This window comes from Hydractinia symbiolongicarpus, chromosome 1 (genome assembly GCF_029227915.1).
Source record: "Hydractinia symbiolongicarpus strain clone_291-10 chromosome 1, HSymV2.1, whole genome shotgun sequence".
Lineage (NCBI taxonomy): Eukaryota > Metazoa > Cnidaria > Hydrozoa > Anthoathecata > Hydractiniidae > Hydractinia > Hydractinia symbiolongicarpus.
In genome coordinates, this window is record NC_079875.1 from 23195378 (window position 1) to 23214142 (window position 18765).

At 33.6% G+C, this 18765-nt stretch overlaps 2 protein-coding genes across 2 annotated transcripts; both read right to left on the reverse strand.

Moving 5' to 3' along the window:
* Window positions 1-901: 901 nt before the first annotated feature.
* Window positions 902-4957, reverse strand: LOC130647097 (uncharacterized). Its single transcript, XM_057452831.1, has 2 exons — window positions 4943-4957; window positions 902-2927 (listed from the first exon to the last, which is right to left on the reverse strand). The coding sequence occupies exon 2, from the start codon at window positions 2822-2824 to the stop codon at window positions 1820-1822; it is 1005 nt and encodes a 334-aa protein (XP_057308814.1). The 5' UTR covers window positions 2825-2927; window positions 4943-4957; the 3' UTR covers window positions 902-1819.
* Window positions 4958-6334: 1377 nt separating this feature from the next.
* On the reverse strand, window positions 6335-9803 carry LOC130647108 (NADH dehydrogenase [ubiquinone] iron-sulfur protein 4, mitochondrial-like). The gene is made up of 4 exons (XM_057452844.1): window positions 9560-9803; window positions 7274-7449; window positions 6765-6838; window positions 6335-6514 (listed from the first exon to the last, which is right to left on the reverse strand). Exons 1-4 carry the CDS (start codon window positions 9710-9712, stop codon window positions 6411-6413), a joined length of 507 nt encoding a protein of 168 aa, XP_057308827.1. The 5' UTR covers window positions 9713-9803; the 3' UTR covers window positions 6335-6410.
* Between the last annotated feature and the right edge of the window lie 8962 nt (window positions 9804-18765).

Consider the following 18765-nt stretch of genomic DNA (forward strand, 5'->3'; position numbering starts at 1 on the left):
ACATTTTAAATCAATGCTTCGCCTCTCTGTGTAGATGATGATTTTAGCACCGCCGATCTATTTTCAAAACGCTAACCGAGCATCGTTTTGGCTTAAAAAAGCAGGCTAACGAACGTTTGAGACAAAATTGACTTCCATAAGTGAACACAGAATAAATAGTTTTTAAAGTACCATGGTATGGACATAAGATCAGCAATTGAAAGCTAAATAAAATAACTGACTTCTTTAAAGTTTGACGATTAAACTGCATCCATATAAAACTTAGCGCAAGAGCCCCATTTGGAGAGTGACTACTTAAGCGGGAGAGTATACATGAGGAACCTAAGCACCAAACGACCCTTTCGAAGAACGAATTCTAGCGAGATGGCATTCCGTTTAGAGAGCGAAGCTTTGAGCTAGAGGGCACCCATAAGAATGTGAGCACTAAAAACCCTATTCGAATAGTGAATTTTTAACCGAGAAGGTACATAAAGAACCGTAAACACAAATATTTGGAGAGTGAGTTTTTAAGTAATATAATATTTGACATACTTTGTGAATATATGTGATATACTTTGTGAATGTAATATGTGATATGTGCATATGGTATGTGACATAGTAATAAACTTACTTTTAAAGATAGTACATCGAGTAGGACTTAAACACACACAATTTCTCGCTTTCAGGATGATTGCTCTACCGTCTACACAATTGATCCGACGCTAAAATCCAAATTTGTCGCACATGCAAAGCTGCATCAAACTCAGGAGAGGAGTTCACTTAACGAATCCAAGCTAAAGAGCTGTTTTTTACCTAGGTATTATAAACCGGACGTTAATAAATAAATAAAGAATTTATTAACAGGGAAAATGTAAATTATAGTATTTTCGTGTTGTTGAAGTAGGTGAAGATAAGAGTGATGTTTGTGTGCGTTTGTTCTTTTCGTTATCGTCTTGCATATAAAAACAAATAAATATTTAAATTATTAATTTCTTTTATAAATACAATTAACTAACAATTAACTATTAAAGAATACCTGGGTAGGAAGTTTATCTGTAAGATAACAGCGAATGTTTAAAATGGCGACAACTTTTAAAATATCTGGCGCAAATACAATTTCCAAAACTTTTAAGATCTGTTTCAAAATAGCAACGAAATGTTGAAAAGGTGAAGAGCAGAAAGTTTTAGTGTATAAAAATTACTATACTTTATCTGCCATAAAGTTTTTACAACAAAAACGATCAAACTTTAGGCTAAATTGTGGTGCAAATGTTAATGCTTTTAATGTTCGGCTGCCTTTTGAAAGTTTTTTTTTAATATGTTGCCTGAAGAGATGTTAGTGTTCTTCCAGCGTTTTATAAATTGCCCAAGATTGTAGCAATGCCTATAGGAAGTTTGTTTTAAAAGTAAACTATCCTACGTCGCATTAATATATCAATTAATATATTAATCTTGAGAATGCAAAAGGAAACTCTGGGGATAAAATTGAAATACAGATTTTCAAAAAATATTTTTTAGAGTCCGTAATAAAATTATTACAATATTTTCTAGCAACAAGCAAGCAAGCAGTTTCACGAGTCGGACTATTCTTACCTCATACCTTAAATATACTTTAACTATGCCACCAGTAAAGCATTTTGCAAATTGAATTTTTCCCAGTACTAAACTTTGAGTAAATTTGCAACAATCCTACCCTAACAAGTTTCACTGGATAAGATAATTTTTTTACCTAAAAAGCAGATCAAAATTTCCAATCGTATTCTTATTCATGTAAAATCATTATAGGGTCAATAAGGCTTTGCTATTTTTTAATTTATGTTATACTTTCATTATTTCTCTTTTATATTTGACCAAGCTCGGCTTCCTTTCGCTGCGGGTTATAAAAAAGCGGTCCTTGTAGCGCAGCAGGCGTGTGGACTTGATGTTTCTTTGTACGGAACGAATCGTTGTGCGGACTTTTGAATAAAGTTTCCTGACTTGGTATCCCCGCAACTGTATGATATCTCGCCCCAGAACCCTTCTTTACTTTTTGATTTGGGTCGTATTCGTGTTCTTCATAACCGTCTGCGTTGATGGATAATTTAGTTATTTCGGAAACACTACCGCGTAAAGATTCCATGTCGAATAAAGAAGGGCGTGTCCCGGTTACCCGGTGATTACCCGATAAGTTGTTGTTTTCCGCACCGTTTTTATTGTCAGTATTGTCTTCCTTACTGTTTTGTTTTCGTTTATTCTTTTCTTTTTTAATAGTATCTTTCTTACTGCCACCAAAAAGAAAGAATCGAAATTTCCGTTTCGGTGCCGTAGCGTACTTTGTCGTAACATCGTTAAATACCTGTTCAGGTTCTCGGTGCCGCCGTTCTAGTAAATCGCTGGTGCTATAAGCAGGAGACATATTCAGCGCTCTTTCTTTGGGGACCTTCTTTTTGAGAGGGCCAGGTAGATCTTTTTGTTCATGTTGGTTCTCCTTCTGAGATGTATTTTTTATATCGCGGACATCATCCACAGATTTAGCTGAAAATTTACCTAAACTAAACGAACGTACTTTTATTAATTTTCCGTCCTGTTTTCGAAAACGTTTCGCACTATGAAATTTACCAGCACCACTCGTTAATGCACCGTCCCGTATCGTTTCGATTCGACACACATCGATCCATACCTCCATTCGAAACATTAATCGTTCTTCTAACGATTTAAATCGTTGTTGCATTTCAATATCGTATACATCGTTCACAATATTTGTTCGTTCCCATTCAGTTATTTTTGGCTTTGTGGCGCTAAATTTAAAATTCTTTAGTCTTCTTTCGAAATCTTTATTAAAGTCTCTCTTTGTCGTAGCCGGCATTTTTACGCCGTGATTTAAAATACGCAAATTCTACGATTGAAGTAAAAATCCTGAATATGTTTATATAATCGATATAACTTTTGAACTGAATTTTAAATTATACCTAGAGAGAAAAAAAAATCATTAAAATGCATTTGACGTACATATAACAACAAAGTTAAATCTTCTTTGTTGCTCCACATCCTATACAGTGAGTATTACACTCTTCATCGCAGAGATTTTCCCGAGAATTAAAATTGGATAAGGCAATTAAGAGGTATGTGATGAAAATAATCAACGTTCCCAGGGCATATTAACACTTTTTGACGTTAGGACAGTGTTCTGCCTCCCAGTGTCAAAAAGAGATAAAGTCTTGGGAACGAGGTTGGAAACAATGGCCAAATTGTATCTTTAACCAGGTCAATTATTTATTAAGGTCCTAAATAAAGAAATATATTATTTTTAGCAAAAGATTTGGGAGCCTTTTTAAAACCTTATGTTTAATATGATCAGCCTTTTAGTAATCTGTCAAAAATTTAATATATTAATATATCAATCCAACCAGTTATAATTATAAGCCCAGCGATGGAGTACGTTTATCTAATTTAGCTTGGTATTATGACCCTCTAGAGATAAGCTATTATGAAAAATGATAAACGCAGATAAATTGAATTCAAAGCATTAAATATAAGCAATTGACAACCTTTATTGAATTCAATTTTGTTCCCATGTCCTCTAGTTCGTGCTCACGCCACGTGATCTGAGGATAAAAATGAAAAACAACAACGAAAAGTAGCGATTTTTTGAGGGCAAACTTTTGTGAGAGGTACTCAGGAAATTTTCTATATGCGGTACAGTGACATAGTGTAATGAAATACTTTGTTTTTCAAAACACTTTCTTTTGTCGGGCAATACTCCAACGAATGTGCTATCACCTTCGGGCTATTTCGTCATTTCTGCTTTTCCTGATGTCGCCCTAGTACACATGTTTTTTTTTAGTAGAAAAACTGTTGGGTATATATATTGGAAAAAAGGATGGCGCTTGAAAATTGAATAACAAATGTATCAAAATATCTACAAGATATCTACAGATATCATTTCTAACATTTTGAGTTCTATTCATTTAGTTTTAGAGTAAGTTCTCAAAAAGAGTCCGCAGACATACATTTTGTATTTTTGAGCTGTACAGTAGTACATTCAGTATACCCAACAACTGTCCTTTTTTCGTGAGTCTTAAAATTGAAACAGTTGCTGCAAAGTCTTCCGTAATAACTACTCAATAGAACTAACAGGTTTGTGTCAACATTTTATGCTGCGATAGGGGCCAAAGTGTTTGATAAATCTTAATTGGAATCGTAACCATCCTATTGAGCCTAAAACTTATTTTATCCAGGTAAAATTTCCTCTTCTGTTAAAATAAAACACTGTACAAGCTGCTGAACAGTTGCGTAGTGTGTAAAAGAATTCTTTGTACATCCATGATTTTTTTTTAAAACACAAACAAACCTCTTTTTTATTTTTGCTGCCAATCAAAATGTAATTAGAAGTGGTATCTAGTAAAGCAAAGGAAGCTGAAATAGATAGTATATATATATTTACTGGTGTAGCCCGAATAGCCTCGACACCTATTTGTCGACATAAACCTTGAATTTTTTTTTCTATACTGAAAATATCAGGCGCTCCTTTCAAAAACCAGTTTTTTTATGTAAGAAAAAATAATTGCACTTAGTTTTAAAGTTTCCTAGCAACTATAGCAACTATAGTAATCATAGCAACTATAGCAATCAACCTCGTTCCCAGCGTCTGTTGTCTCTTTTTTATATCGGAACGGCGAGACGAACACCTTTGTATCGCCGTTTTGATGTTAAAAAAGAAACAAGATGTCCTGAGGACGAGATTGGCTGTGGATATGAAAGAGATATTGATTTAAAAAGGTTTAATTAGTTTCAATTTCGCTTTCATAAGATGACACCGAATTCGTAAAATGCTGGAATCTGGTTAATACATTCATGCTTCGTATATTTTTTGTTTTTAAGTGTTTTGGCTTATTAGATTTTTATAATGAAAAAGTTATAAGAAGTTAAACAAAGGCAACTTTATTGAGGGGACACTATCAACTGTATAAATTTAAAACTCTACCTGCATTTAAAAAAATTCTCCACGACCAAAACCAAATGTGCGTCAAACATAATAGGTACTAAAAAAGAATTAATTTTCGTAACTTCGCGTTATGTTAAACAAATGTTTTTAAGTTGTCTTAATATTTTTTTAACATTATCACAAAACCATGTTTGCTTTGTATCAAAAAAAGTTGCTAAAACACGACTGATGGTGTGGTCTCCACCGTAGATATCATTCTTGTCAGTCTAAATCCTTTTGGTAAGAGAAAAACCGTGAACGTGTCAGATGAAGCTCGTTTGCATGGCGACTGCACGTGTTTACAACTTGGTATCTCATTCAACGCTCTCACCAAAACAAAGTAAAATCTAACCAACATTTGCAACAGATCGTGAGTAAAGAAAATTCAGAATAAAGAGTCGACAGGAGGTGAATCAAGGAAGTTTCGGGGTCAAATTTTGGTAAACACTAGAATAAGTTATAAACCGTTCTTTATTTTAGGATTTTTGTTCAAATCTTTAGGACAAAATGAAGTGTTACTAACAATCAATCCTTTTTCAGCCGTAACTATGTACTTTAGGGGGAAAAACGTACGTGAACAGAAACTTTTGGAAAAATTCGCGAAATTGTTGCATTTTGCGAACATAAACCTCTACGAATCATAATTTTTAAAATTTTCAGAAGAATTAATTTTTTTAATTAGGAGAAAACTCTTTAGAAATTTCAAAAGGTACACTCATATGTGGTCTAGTTAATACCTCTTTTGAGATCATTAAAGGAGAACTCCAGTTAATTCTTTCTCTTTTTTCATTTATACGTACTGAGAAAAGTATAAGAAATCTAAAACAACTTATTTTACTTGTTATCCTCATTTAAAATTGTTGCACCAGGGCCGTCCTTAAAAAATTTTTCGTTTGTCGTTTTCCGACCGACCGACCGGCAATTTCTCGCCGACCACAAAAAGCTTTGGTCGGGATTTTTCAACATTCTTTTATTTTCCCAGATTTCCGACCCTAACAGTTAAATTACCGACTCAAATTATTTTTCCATAAAGTATAAGTATAGTTAATTAAAAATATAGCTAAATCGCTAAGAAAATGAAGAATCAAAACAACAGGCTCAACAGAAGAGCAGAGTAGACAGTAAAATCGTATTTTTTTGTCTGACGAAAAGGTAAAAAAAATAATCTGCCGACCGACCCTGCAACAAAACTACGAGTCGGAAAACGGCAAACCAAGAATTAATTAAGGACAGCCCAGCCTTCGCATATTCAATTTTTTTCTCTTAAAAAAAACAGACAGGCGCGATTTTATTTAGGACTGGACCCGATTATAAATAATCAAATTATATTTTTTATTTTTTAAATTCGAAGACTGTAGGAGGACTGGGGTGTAGCAAAAAATTAAATGTCAATGCAGGAGCAAAAATAAACAATATATTTATATACTAATAATAATATACAAGAATTAGCGCCATATAAAGTCGTTGGCTACTTCGTAGAAGTGCGCGTTCGTTTATTCCAAGAAAAATTTGATCCGTATGATTTTGGACGGGTTGTAGGTAAAGTAGGTTCTTGTATTTCGTATTGCCAACCTATAACAAGAATACATTTAAAAAATGAACGACAGTTTTAACAAAAGAGAACATATACATACATCTTGAATAGTTTATGTTACACCGCTAGCCTAAGCTATTTTATCCAAACAAAGTGCGTTATTTAGCATTGCAATTTAGATCTATTCACCATTAATTAAGATTATCAAATTCGTATTAGATAAATACGATCTCCACAAGGTTTTCAGGTTTCGTCTGAATTGTACCAGTAAATTATTGAAATACGTACCGTGGGTTTCACAGTAATTTATAGCAGCTTCTCTTGAGCCAAACTTGACTTGAGTGTTCGACAACGGATCACCACTGTAAAAAACAAAACAAATAAACTAAGAAAATGCGAACAAGAATTTTGAGTACAACTGTTTGGAAAAGACAACACATGCACCATTTATTTTCATCACAGAATGATGAAAAGCCCAGAGGTAGACCCAAAAAACTTCGCAGGAGATAATAGGGACAGACTTGATGCAGAAAAATTCGAGTTTAGATCTAACACAGTCTGGATCAGATTGAAAGAGGGTCATTAACAATAATGTCATAGAAAAAAAGGTGCAGTAGGGTGAACTGTCACTTAACAAGTGATGGGAACTGATGAAATAAAGCTTCGAAAATGCCAGTCAAAATATATAAGGTGCGTGCTTTACAAAAATTAAGAAAATTCATTTATATATAAAAATAGTAACTAAAACGTTTGTTAAAGTTGGCCCTGATAATAATTACAAACAACTTTAAACTTACGTGGATGCCCAGCCCATCAGTGGATTTTCCCATCGTTGCTTAGTGTCAAAAGATATTGTCCATTTTCTCATATTGTGCGTACCGCTTTGCATGGTATTTCTGGAAGGCAGAAATATTGTTACTTTTCTGTCTTGTGATTGTTCCAGTGGGATACCTGATAACAGATTTAAACCACCCTATAAAAACAATTTGCTGGTAAATCAGCCAAATTTGCAGACAATGCAGAAGTATAGTTTCAAAACATTTATTTTTATGTCAAAAAACAAATCAACAGATTTTTTCCAATTCAAACTGACTGCACAACAATAGCAAGGAAACCTCTCAATTTAGAGATACAGTGGTCAGAGGCAAATCATATAAACTTTTACTTGTACATTGTCCACTTCAAGAATTTTTGTATCTTTTCATGACTGAACAATTTAATAAAAACTCGTTAATAAGAGGAAAAACTTGTCTACAAGTAATTGTAATGTGAGATTTAAACCTTTTTTTATTATCCCTTTGGCGTCTGTCATCTGTCAAGGCTAGAGTATGGTAACAGAGTTATAGAAACTGGATAATATATAAAGCAAAACATTCTTGCTTACGCTGTAAAGTCATGCACATAACTTTGACAGAAAACATAATGGAAAATAAACTGTCAGAGTTTTTAAATTTGATACAATTTGACCGTTATATTATATAGTTAATAATGTCACACAATTCTGTATTACATCAAAGGTTTCCTTTTTGTGGCAGAGTTAACGAAATTGAAAGCACTGTTTTGAATTCTGGAATGAGTTTGGGAACAGTTTTGGCAAGTTCGGGAGTTATTGGATAAAAAGGGTAAATTTTACTTAAAAAGCCCTCTTATATACGGCTGTTTTCATTAAGTCAACATTCTAGTTATTAGCTATGCTAGCCATGTTTGTGCATAAATGCTTAAACATGGCAGGGGGGCAAGTTAAAAATACAGTATAGTGTGAGTTCAGGGTTCAATTCCATTTAGCAGTGATTCAATATGGGTTAGTGAATGCTAATATAGCCCAGGTTAACCCAACCTATGTGAGAAAATTGGGGAGATGGTGTACTGTGTGGAGCCATTGGATGTTAGATGGAGTGAGTTGTATGTCTGGTGGGAGTGGACCCTAGGGTCTGTGTAGCTCAAAATAAGCATTAAATACTTTAGGACTCTCTATCTAAGTCACAGCCACTCCTGGAAATAATAGGGAGGGTATATCCCTAGCTTTTTTAGACTAGCCATGCAAAAACTATACATGCTTCTAAAAATATTAACAGTTATCTGTTCAGTCATTGTCATTGAATAATATAGATATTATCATGTTATGAACAAACAAGTTTATTCTAGGCTATGTTTCAACAGCTACAGCTGTCGTCTATAGATGCCAATGTTTACAAAAGTTAAAAAGTTTGCAGGTTTTTTGCACATGCGTAAGCATTTCTGTAGGCATAAAATATAAACAACAGACCACAGTAATCATAAAAATCCATCCAAAAAAAATATTTGCTCAAAATTAGTGAATTTTGTTAGGAAGAATTAGGGGCCTTCGAAAAAATTTTTTGGGCCCCGTTAGCGGGATATCACCGCTAAGGGTGGGAGGGGGTCTGAAGTTTGAATAAAAAATCCGCTAAGGATTGAGAAATTTTAAAAATTTGTTTGTGGCCTGAAAATTCTTCGTTGTTCGTGAGCATAATTCCTCTTGTCATCAATTCCGATAACTTTTACAAAACACGCCCCTGAGCCTTCCAAGATTTATCCGAATGTGTGTATTTACACGGAAGGAAATCCGCTAAAAGAGGGGGGAGATGGGTCTGCATCTTAGCGGTGATATCCCGCTAACAGGGCCTGAAAAATTTTTTCGAAGGCCCCTAAAGAATATAGTTAAAATTTAATTCCAGTTCCTCTTGTTGGATCCTATACTACCTAAAAGTCTTTAATCTTCATTAATAACCATTTCACACTCTGTAAGTCCTGCTTTTTAGTTACACAAAAGTGCGCGCATGCCCAGTGTTCTTAAAATGAAATCAAAACAACTACGTCACTCGGAAAGTGGTCTATATAGCTATATATACATGCTAGCTAGCTAGCTATGACTGGATAGTTGGACACAATTTTTTAAGTTTTGATTTGCTGACCAATCCACCTTATTTTAAGGACTCAAATTAAGGACTCTGCTAGGTGGGCGTCACATATTTGTGATGCCCACCTAGCAGAGATACTAGTTAGCTAGAGCCACTGAATAGCTAGCTAGCTACACCCCTGATTGAGAAAGAAAGTTATCTAACCTTTCCAGAAACATCGCTGTCCACTAAAGATTTTTCCTTATAATGAGTATCTTGAATTTTGGAATTACGTATTAATGCAGTACAAATGGTTCTTCGGAGACGAGAAACATTCAGCATAGCCTGGCCAGGCTGTTTACAAAACAACGAAGCCATTTTTATCAACCAGAACAGTGGACAATATTTGGCAACGACTCCATTTAGTACCGGGCTACGTGGACCCGACAAACGTCGTACAACATAAAGTAACACCGCTTATCGACATAAAAAGTCACACACGTTCATTAAATTACTCCAACCGACAGATGAACCCTCATTATCCGACATCTAGATTAACCAACTTAATATCGCATAATATTGCATAATTGCAGCAATACTTTTTTCTTTTACTACATAACAAATACATATTTTCCTTGAAGATAGGCCATAAGCAACGTAATATATGCCACATTATTTCGCATAACTGTAATAATACTCTTTATCGCCTTAAACCAATATGAACAGGAGAAAGTCTTAATGCTTGCCAATCCAAGGAAAGCGTTGTTTTATAAAGTATAGTCAGGTAGCTGAGAGCATCGATTTACTGGAAAACTTTAGGACAATTTGAAATGCTGTTTATCGTGACGACTATGGACGTGTGATGTTGAAAAAAGTTACCGGCATTAAAAATTATATTTATTGTGGCCTATTGAGACTTTAATTTATAATGATGACGTCACACAATAGAAAAATAAATGAAAATCATCAATTTTATTTTTCAAGTACATGAAACGAGAGCAAAAGTTAAAAAAACAGTGAATGGTAATTCGCTACACAAAACGAACAAACACCCTGTAAAGCTTAGTTAATAACGTCACATGTCTTAACAATGTTACGCCGTACAAAAACCTAAAGCACTACTATACCTACAGACAAGAAGTAATTACATGGCTAAAATTAATTTTATTTAGAAAGAATTGGATCCTTCGTCAGAAGAAGCAGAACTTTCTTCATAATTTACGTCAATGTTATCACAATCAACGCAATGACACAAGTCGGTGCTGTTTAAACTATGCGATTTGCAAACACAAATTCTTGTTTTGCACTTTGATTTTTTACGGTTGCAAGATGTAAGTTGCAGAACGCCTTCTGGTGCTGGAGGACGAATCATCCATTCAATTTCCAAAATACCATCTTGAAGGATCCAACCATACCCGGTTGCGTTGGGAATTGACGCAGTGGCGTCGAGAGATCTCTTAATTATCGCCGTAACGTACGAAACACGTTTGCATCAAATGTGAAAGAATCACTTGTCGTTGGTAATTTTCGTTATTTTTCAGCAGTTGGAACGATTTTTTTTTAACCAATTCCGTGGAAAGCGCTAGTGTAGTCGTTTCCTGTGAAACAATGGATAGCAGAGAGTGCTAGGCAACAAACCTCGCCAATTTCGCTACGCATAGATGAAATATCAAGCACTTTCTCACGTACTCCAATTCTTACAAGTACCTTTAGCCGCAGCTGATTCTCGAAATACAGCGCATAAATCGGTATATCACTATCGACATTGTGGATCAAGACTGATGAATAATTTTCTAATTGAGCATGCTTGGCACATAAAAAGACCTTTGTGTCGGCTTCCTCTTGATCTGTAGATAGTGAAGTTTCTTCGTCGCACGTCACCTGAAATGTGAAAGATGGTAAATACATGCATCAAACATTTTTGATAAAGTTCATACATACAATAAATGGGTGAACTTACCCGACCGCCTGCTTGACATTGCAACCTATAAAAGCAAGATCCAACGTTTACGTAAAGGCATTTTCCTGACAGTAACTCTGCGAATCTCCACGAATCCTTCCAATCTTTCAGTAAAATATCAACCAACCCTAATTTATTACTTCCATCTCGAAGATATTTAAACCACTGTTTTAGTTTTAACTGTCCTCTTCTGTCAATTTTAAGACGTATAATTCCTTTATCTTCTCTTCTTTTTCTCTCGTAAGATTTTATTGACTCTTTTTTATATTAACAAAATACACAACCGATGAACGAAGCATTACTTGTTTAAGAATTAATTCGGATACATCTCCAAATGTAGTCAGCTTAACGTTTTCCACCTGCTGCAACAGCACCATGCCATCGAATATATGTGCTGCATCTGAGGGGGTGTCACAAATAGAATCTGAAACGTGTGATTTCACAGTTTCTATAAAAAGTTAAAGCGAACAATTTTAGGCTAAGTAAAGATTTTTAGTAAATCACTAGTTACGAATAATTTGTCTTACCTAAAAGCTTTGATTTCACGGTTTTTATTAGGCCACCATCAGGCAATCCTAAAACCCATGGTATTGGACTTAGAGAGTAGCATAATATTTCCTTTAATGACAATCCGTCTCGATTTCTAGCTATGGCAAACAACCAACCAAACAAGGATCTCTCTGCTACAATAGTAATAGATTTGTCTTTTACGTTAACTTTCTTTTTTGCACACACATAACCGAATGTCTTTAACGATGCTTTTTTAATGGGATTGTAAAACGCATTTTAAGAACTTTTAACGAGTTCTGTGTAAAACGGTTTGCTTGAAAGTATTTGCTGCAACATCAGTAGTACATTTCACAAGAGCTTCATAACCTCCCTCTTTTATAGATTTCTTTCGAAAGCAGATACAACATTCTTTGTCAGCAATAATTTTTATGAACAAATAGTTTTTCCGTAAAAGTGTATGTCTTATGAAGCATATGGGTGTTATGTAATCACATCGCTAAAAAAGTTTACACCTGAACGATTTCTCTTTTTTTCTGAGGCTCTTTTTGGTGTTATTTTATCTACTTTTTCTTCGTCAGAGTCGGTTTGGCTGCCTTATTAAAAGCTAAGTAAAAAATAAGTAGAAAAAATACCTTGCACGTTCAACGTTTCCTATCTAAATATCAGTGAAGCTTCTTAAAGGAAGGATGTTGCTGTATCTTTCGATATGAATTAAACAATTATCACTATTATTTTTACTTTTTTTCTTTAGCGTTAATAGCAGTTTGCGAGACATGTTCAATACTCATCTACATTTCAAACTATTCCCGGAAAGACTACTTTTTCAGCTTAAGTTACGCTTTTTTTGTAATGTACAGGTAGGACGGGACTTTTTCTTTTAAATACATAGACAGTTTTTTAATGACTTTTATCTAAAATTTGAAACTATTTGAGAATCTATATGAAATAAATAAATAATTTTTACGTATTGGCATATTTTGGTTTTAATTTTTGTTTAAAATCAATTACTTTTGAGAAGTATACACCCCCTGAATATTTTTACATTGGAATGCGTGTGTTCGATATCAAAATTCGAAATGCGTTAAATATGGCGTCTTAAAGTAGTGTAAAAAGTTTGTAAGAATTATTTATTATTTGAATGATATTTGTCGAATGAAATAAACTTATTGTGTCCGGTAAAGATTTTTTTGTTTATTTTTATCTATAGTTTCATTTTATGTAGGTTAGAAATTATCCTAAAGTATTGCATAGTTTTCTATTTTTTTATGCTCTCAGCTACCTGACTAGTAGACCAGATTTAAGGTTGGATACATATCCATACACAAACGGAAATGATATTTTGCACAATTCACTGTCGCAACGAGACTTATAGAAAGTCTTAATATCTGAGGGAACACGTTGTACTATAAAATAGACAAGCATTGAGGTAGGATACAAATCCATACATAAAATAAAAACGATAATTTGGACAAATGGCGTTCCGCGAAAAGACATATTCAAGTCCTAATATCAGCTAAATTAAGGAAACACGCTGTTTTAAAAAGTAGACAATCATTGAGGTGAGGTAGGATAAACGTGCATCAACTAATAGAAAAGATATTTTGGCGAACTACTTGCCTGCTTAAGGAAATATTAACGGTCAAGCTCTAGTTTTCTGTACGTACCCATACACCAATGGAAACAATTTTTTAGAAAAATACTCTCCCGCAAAAAGACATATTCGAAATCCTAAGCAGACCGACTCGATGAAAGACGTTATACAGTAGTGTTTTATACCCATCGATACCCTTATTGAAACGATGTCTTGGACAAATATTCTCTCGTGAATGACATGCTAGAAGTCATAAAGCAGACATTCACTTTATGTAAGCAAGCAGTGAGGCTGGATACACATCTATGCACTAATAGAAACAATATTCAGGACAAATGCACTCTCGCAAAATGCCAGAGTGAGAGTCTTAAAGCTGTCAATTTAACAGAACCACCATCGAATAATCATGCTTGATGTGGATTTAGGTCATCGCAACTTCGAGTTTGTTCACTAAAAATAAGAAGATAAATAAAAATAGAACGATTCTTGTTCGTTAATACGAAAGGATTTCTTGACATTGATAATGACGAACATTCGAGAATTTCTCTAATATAAGAACATAAAAATGTTAGCTCTAACCTTCACTTGTTGTAAGGCTTCTTCGTTTCCTAAATGCTCTCACTATCGTTTCTGTCAGCAATATTGTCTGTCCGTTCTCTAAAAACGAAAAAAGCACAACATAGCAATAAAATATGCTTATATGCTTAGAAGTTGATAGAGCCAATTATGTTGATTTTGCAGACTTTTTAGCTGAAAGTGATAGTACGTGCAACCCACTACACAACATTACTTTCATATTCTTTTTCTGAAAATCAAATTTAATAAAAACCTGCCATTGGTTGCCTAACCCAGTATTTTCCTTTTGGCATTATAACTTGCACATTTTTTAAAATAGTTATGTGAATGTTTTACAAATATTTGAGAAGTTTCCTCAAATAATTATTTTTTAATATACAAAATAACTGAATGATAAACACTTATCATTTTTAATTTATACTAGTCGATAGAGCCCGTGGAAAAATCTACTTAGGCAGAAGAATAATGGAAGAAAAAGGTTGTTTTAGGTTATTTGCTGACATCAGCAGTAGAGATACAAAAAACATTTGGTAAAAATTAGTAATAAATAGAGGTTGGGACGTTTATCGAAATAATGTTTAGAATCGCGTGCCTTTGACGAATGCCTGGGTTTGAAAATTTTGCTGCGATCAAAATTACAAAAAATATTTTTTTAAAAATGCCCGTAAAAAGGCCCGTAAAACACAAAAGACTTTATAAGGAAATTTATATACCTGTTGCCTTCCTCGTATAGACCTTGAAACGCTGATCAAGGAAATGTATAGGATCATGTACTTTTGACAAACGGTTGCAGAGATAGATATTGGGGTTTGAAGGTTTTTTGATGACGTCATCAACCCGTCCGTTGTGAAACGGATTTGGGGACCCAAGTTTGGGAAAATTACCCAAATTGGTCGTAGGTGGTCCCTAGTTATTTATTTATTTATTCTTTCTTTAAAGTCGATATACAATATACAATAAAACATGCTAGATACATTAATTAAAAAAAAAAAAATTTGTTAGCCTTGCGCTAATTAAAATCGACTGTCCTAAAATAAAGTTTCTAAAAAAATAAGAGATTTATATTATAATAATAAGAAGCTAATTCGTATATCCTACGTTACAAATATATGTGGCACAGAGACGACAACTGCACTGAATAAACGGAATGGTGTTTAGCCCGTGATGGAATAAAGACAACGAAGGGGCATTTCGGACAAAGTTTGGAAGCTTCTCCCATAATTTAGACGCAATATAAGATACGCTTAATAGACCATGCTTTGTGGTGCGAGTTCTGCACCTTTCAAGAGAACTTGATGCACGGAAAAACATCATTCATGTAGGATGGATTCTGTTTCATTTTTGTTTTAAAAACCTCCTTTAACAATTTTCGGCAGAACTTTTCATGAATACTGATTCTGCATTCATTTTCAATTCTGTCTCATAAAAGTCTATTTGCTCTACTATGAATGCTATTAACTTTATGTAGTAGATCTCTACTTGAAAATCCCCATATAAGAGGGCAGTAATTAAATATGCTATAAATAAATGAATTAAAATTTAAAATTAGACATATATGGTGATATACGTTTTAGGGCATTGATCTTGGCATTAGCCTTCTTACATAATGGAAGAACATGTTGCCGGAAAGAAAGCTGATTGTCCAGAATTATACCCAACAAATTTACGTATGGAGACTCTTGTAATATATTATTTTTCAAATTTAAAGTAACAAAATCTTTGTTTTTTGATTTTCCCAGAATGAGCAGTTTGCACTTCTCAGAATTTAACTGAAGCCCATTATTGGAAAACCATGTGCTAACAGTTGAAAAAGCACTTTCTAAACATAACTTTATCTCCTCAAATTGTTTTCCATATGTATAAAGTGTATTGTCATCTGCGTAATTACAAATTTTAACATCAGCTCTATCATTAAAAATAAACATTAAATCATTTATATAAATATTGAATAAAAGTGGACCCAGAATCGAACCTTGTGGAACACCACTAATAATTTCTTTCCACAAGCTGAAATAGCCATCAATTCCGACTCTTTTTATACTGGATCACTGAATCATACAGTCTGTAGTGTTAAAACAGTAGCAACGGAAAAATTACTTTTTACAGTTTATGTAAATTCTTCTCTAGGATATACACGTTGTTTTTATAAGAATGTTGTGTTTTAGTTTCAGCCTTGATGTTTTTAACAATTACTTTCCTCATTATTCTCAATTGTTCTTCTAATCAATTTTGTGCATCATACAAATGTTCATATTTAAAAGAAACTTAGACATATTTTTAGGATATTCTAAACTTCTGACCCATTTTTCAGAGTATGTACTTTCAAAACTTACAAAATAAGTGTTTAAAGAAAATATTTTCCGACTCAAGACACAACAACAAACTTAATATTTAAGGAAAATTTAGCTCTGAAAGAAACAGCTAGAAACTCGTTATACACCCAAGTTCATTTCTCCACTAAATAATCTAAACAACGCACCTGTTTTCTTTTACTTCTCAGTAGATAGCTTGCTAGCGCTTTCCTAATAAAACTCCAATCAGTTGTTTACTTCGAATACTAAACTTCGTTTCATCCCAAAGAGAACGAATTGAAGATGCATACAATTGCCTGAAACATTTCCAATCAGTTCTCTTTGTGATGTTAAATCATCGTACGTTAGAAATATTTTTAACTAACACCTTCGTTCGACAACAACACAACATTTTTGTTTTTTACATTTCAGATTCGAATTACATTCATATTCGAATCCGATAGAATTTCTATAAAAGAAAGCAACCTTGGTTCCAGAACACAAAAACGATAGAAGAAACAAATAGGCTTTAATCTAACCTCATGATGAGTAAACATTGTTTGAAATAACTTTTTTCAGGATTACTTTGAAAAAGAGACAACCTTCTTCGCTTCGGTTTTCATTTTTGAGTTGATAAACTTTGTTTCCGTGTGATACGGCGCGCACATGGTAAACCGGGGGTGAAATTAAATTATTTTATCTATAACGGCTTTTAAAACAAAAAAAACAAATAAAGACATTTAAAAATATAATAAAAATTAGCTTTAATAAAATAAAGAAAAAGAGTTTTATTTTTTAAAAAAGAGAATTAAATATTTAAATAGTACATCCCTGATTTGCGTTTTTTTTAACTTCAACCCATCCTCTGTCAATATTCTCCGTTATTGCTCACATAAACAGTTATTATTGGATTATTATGCGATATTACGTTGGTTATAGAGAGGATGTCGGATAATGAGGGTTTATGTGTTGGGTCTATTTGGTTGGATCGGACTTGTTTAGAGTAATGGCAACCGTAGCTGTAGACTGTAGCTGTGGCACACAAGGCAGTGGTGTGGTGGCGATCTTTCCCCTATAGAAATTTTTTTTAGTAATATTATTGAGTTTTTAATGCTGAGAGACTGTCGACAATACTACAGTCATTACTATTACTCACCTCTAAGCCAGGCCTCCTAAATGAGAGACATTGTTGTGTCTCCCAAACAACAACACAAACACATGCGTTGTGTGAATCCCTGGGAATCCACGCTAACAACAAAATGGCAGATTCATGTGACAGGTTAACTTTAATGCCAAGAAAAATAAAAGCTTTCTTGTCCATAATACCTTTAATTTACTCAACTTTCAGTCTTAGCTATCTAAAGTTAGCTAGCTATAGCACCACATGCCCTGACTGCATAAATTGACTAAAGTCAAGCTATGTGTATCTTTTCTATGTTTTGTCTTGTTTTTTGATTACATCATTACTCTATTTTTCAAATTTCCAAATCTGTTCAATGGGTCATGAGCATTATTTAGTTCTGTGATTCTAGCTACACACTGCTGACCTCCAACCCTATGGGCTGTAAGCAAAAAGTAGTATATTCTCCCGGCCAGCAAATGTCACATGATACTTTTAAACCAGTTACATGTCGTATTTTACAGGGTAGCCATTATGATAATAAACCTTTTAGAAAAAGTTTATTCAACAACATTGTACCATATTTCAAGACTGTTAGGGGAGCTCTACACAAATCAAAGAAGACTGCCTGCCCCAGTTTTGAAACGGCCACCAATTTTGGCTTACTAAAGACCATACTGGCGGATCCGGTAAATTATTCCAATCTGGTCACCTCTTTATAAATAAGGGCTGAATTTTTCACTGAATCTTTGTTTTCTAACATATTGTTTAGTTAGGAGTATTTTTGCTAATTTAGCTTTAGTTTAATTTAGATACTTGTAGTTCTTGTTAATCGAAGCTTTTTCTGTGAGAGTTTGACTGTAAAACATCCATGTTTTTCTTAACCACAAGTTTTACCACTTCCAAAATTTGCAGGGTAATTACTGAAGATATACTGTATATATATCATTGCACATATTGAAGGGAGAATCTTATGCCGTACAGTACAGATGTAAGCATGTCGGAACATTTTATCTTTAAAACATATTTTTTAACATGCAAAACTTAAAGTTTTTCTTATGAAAAGCAATGTTTAACAACGTAAACAGAAAAACCCTACTTTAAAACTTTTCCCTTCAGGATAAGATTTCGAAAACGAATTAAATTTTAATATATGCCGAAAAAAAAAATTCTAAAAATCTAACGTTAGACGTTCTTGAAAGATCAAAACACCAATTGTGAGAACATTTTGTTTTTTAAATTTTAAAACTAAAGAGAGACTAAAAATATAACTTTTGACACGTATGAAAGGTGAAAATGCTCGTTGTGAGGACATTTAGTTTGGTAAGAATAAAAAGTCAAAAACATTAAAAAAAAACTTGGAAAAAAGAGTTAGTACAAACC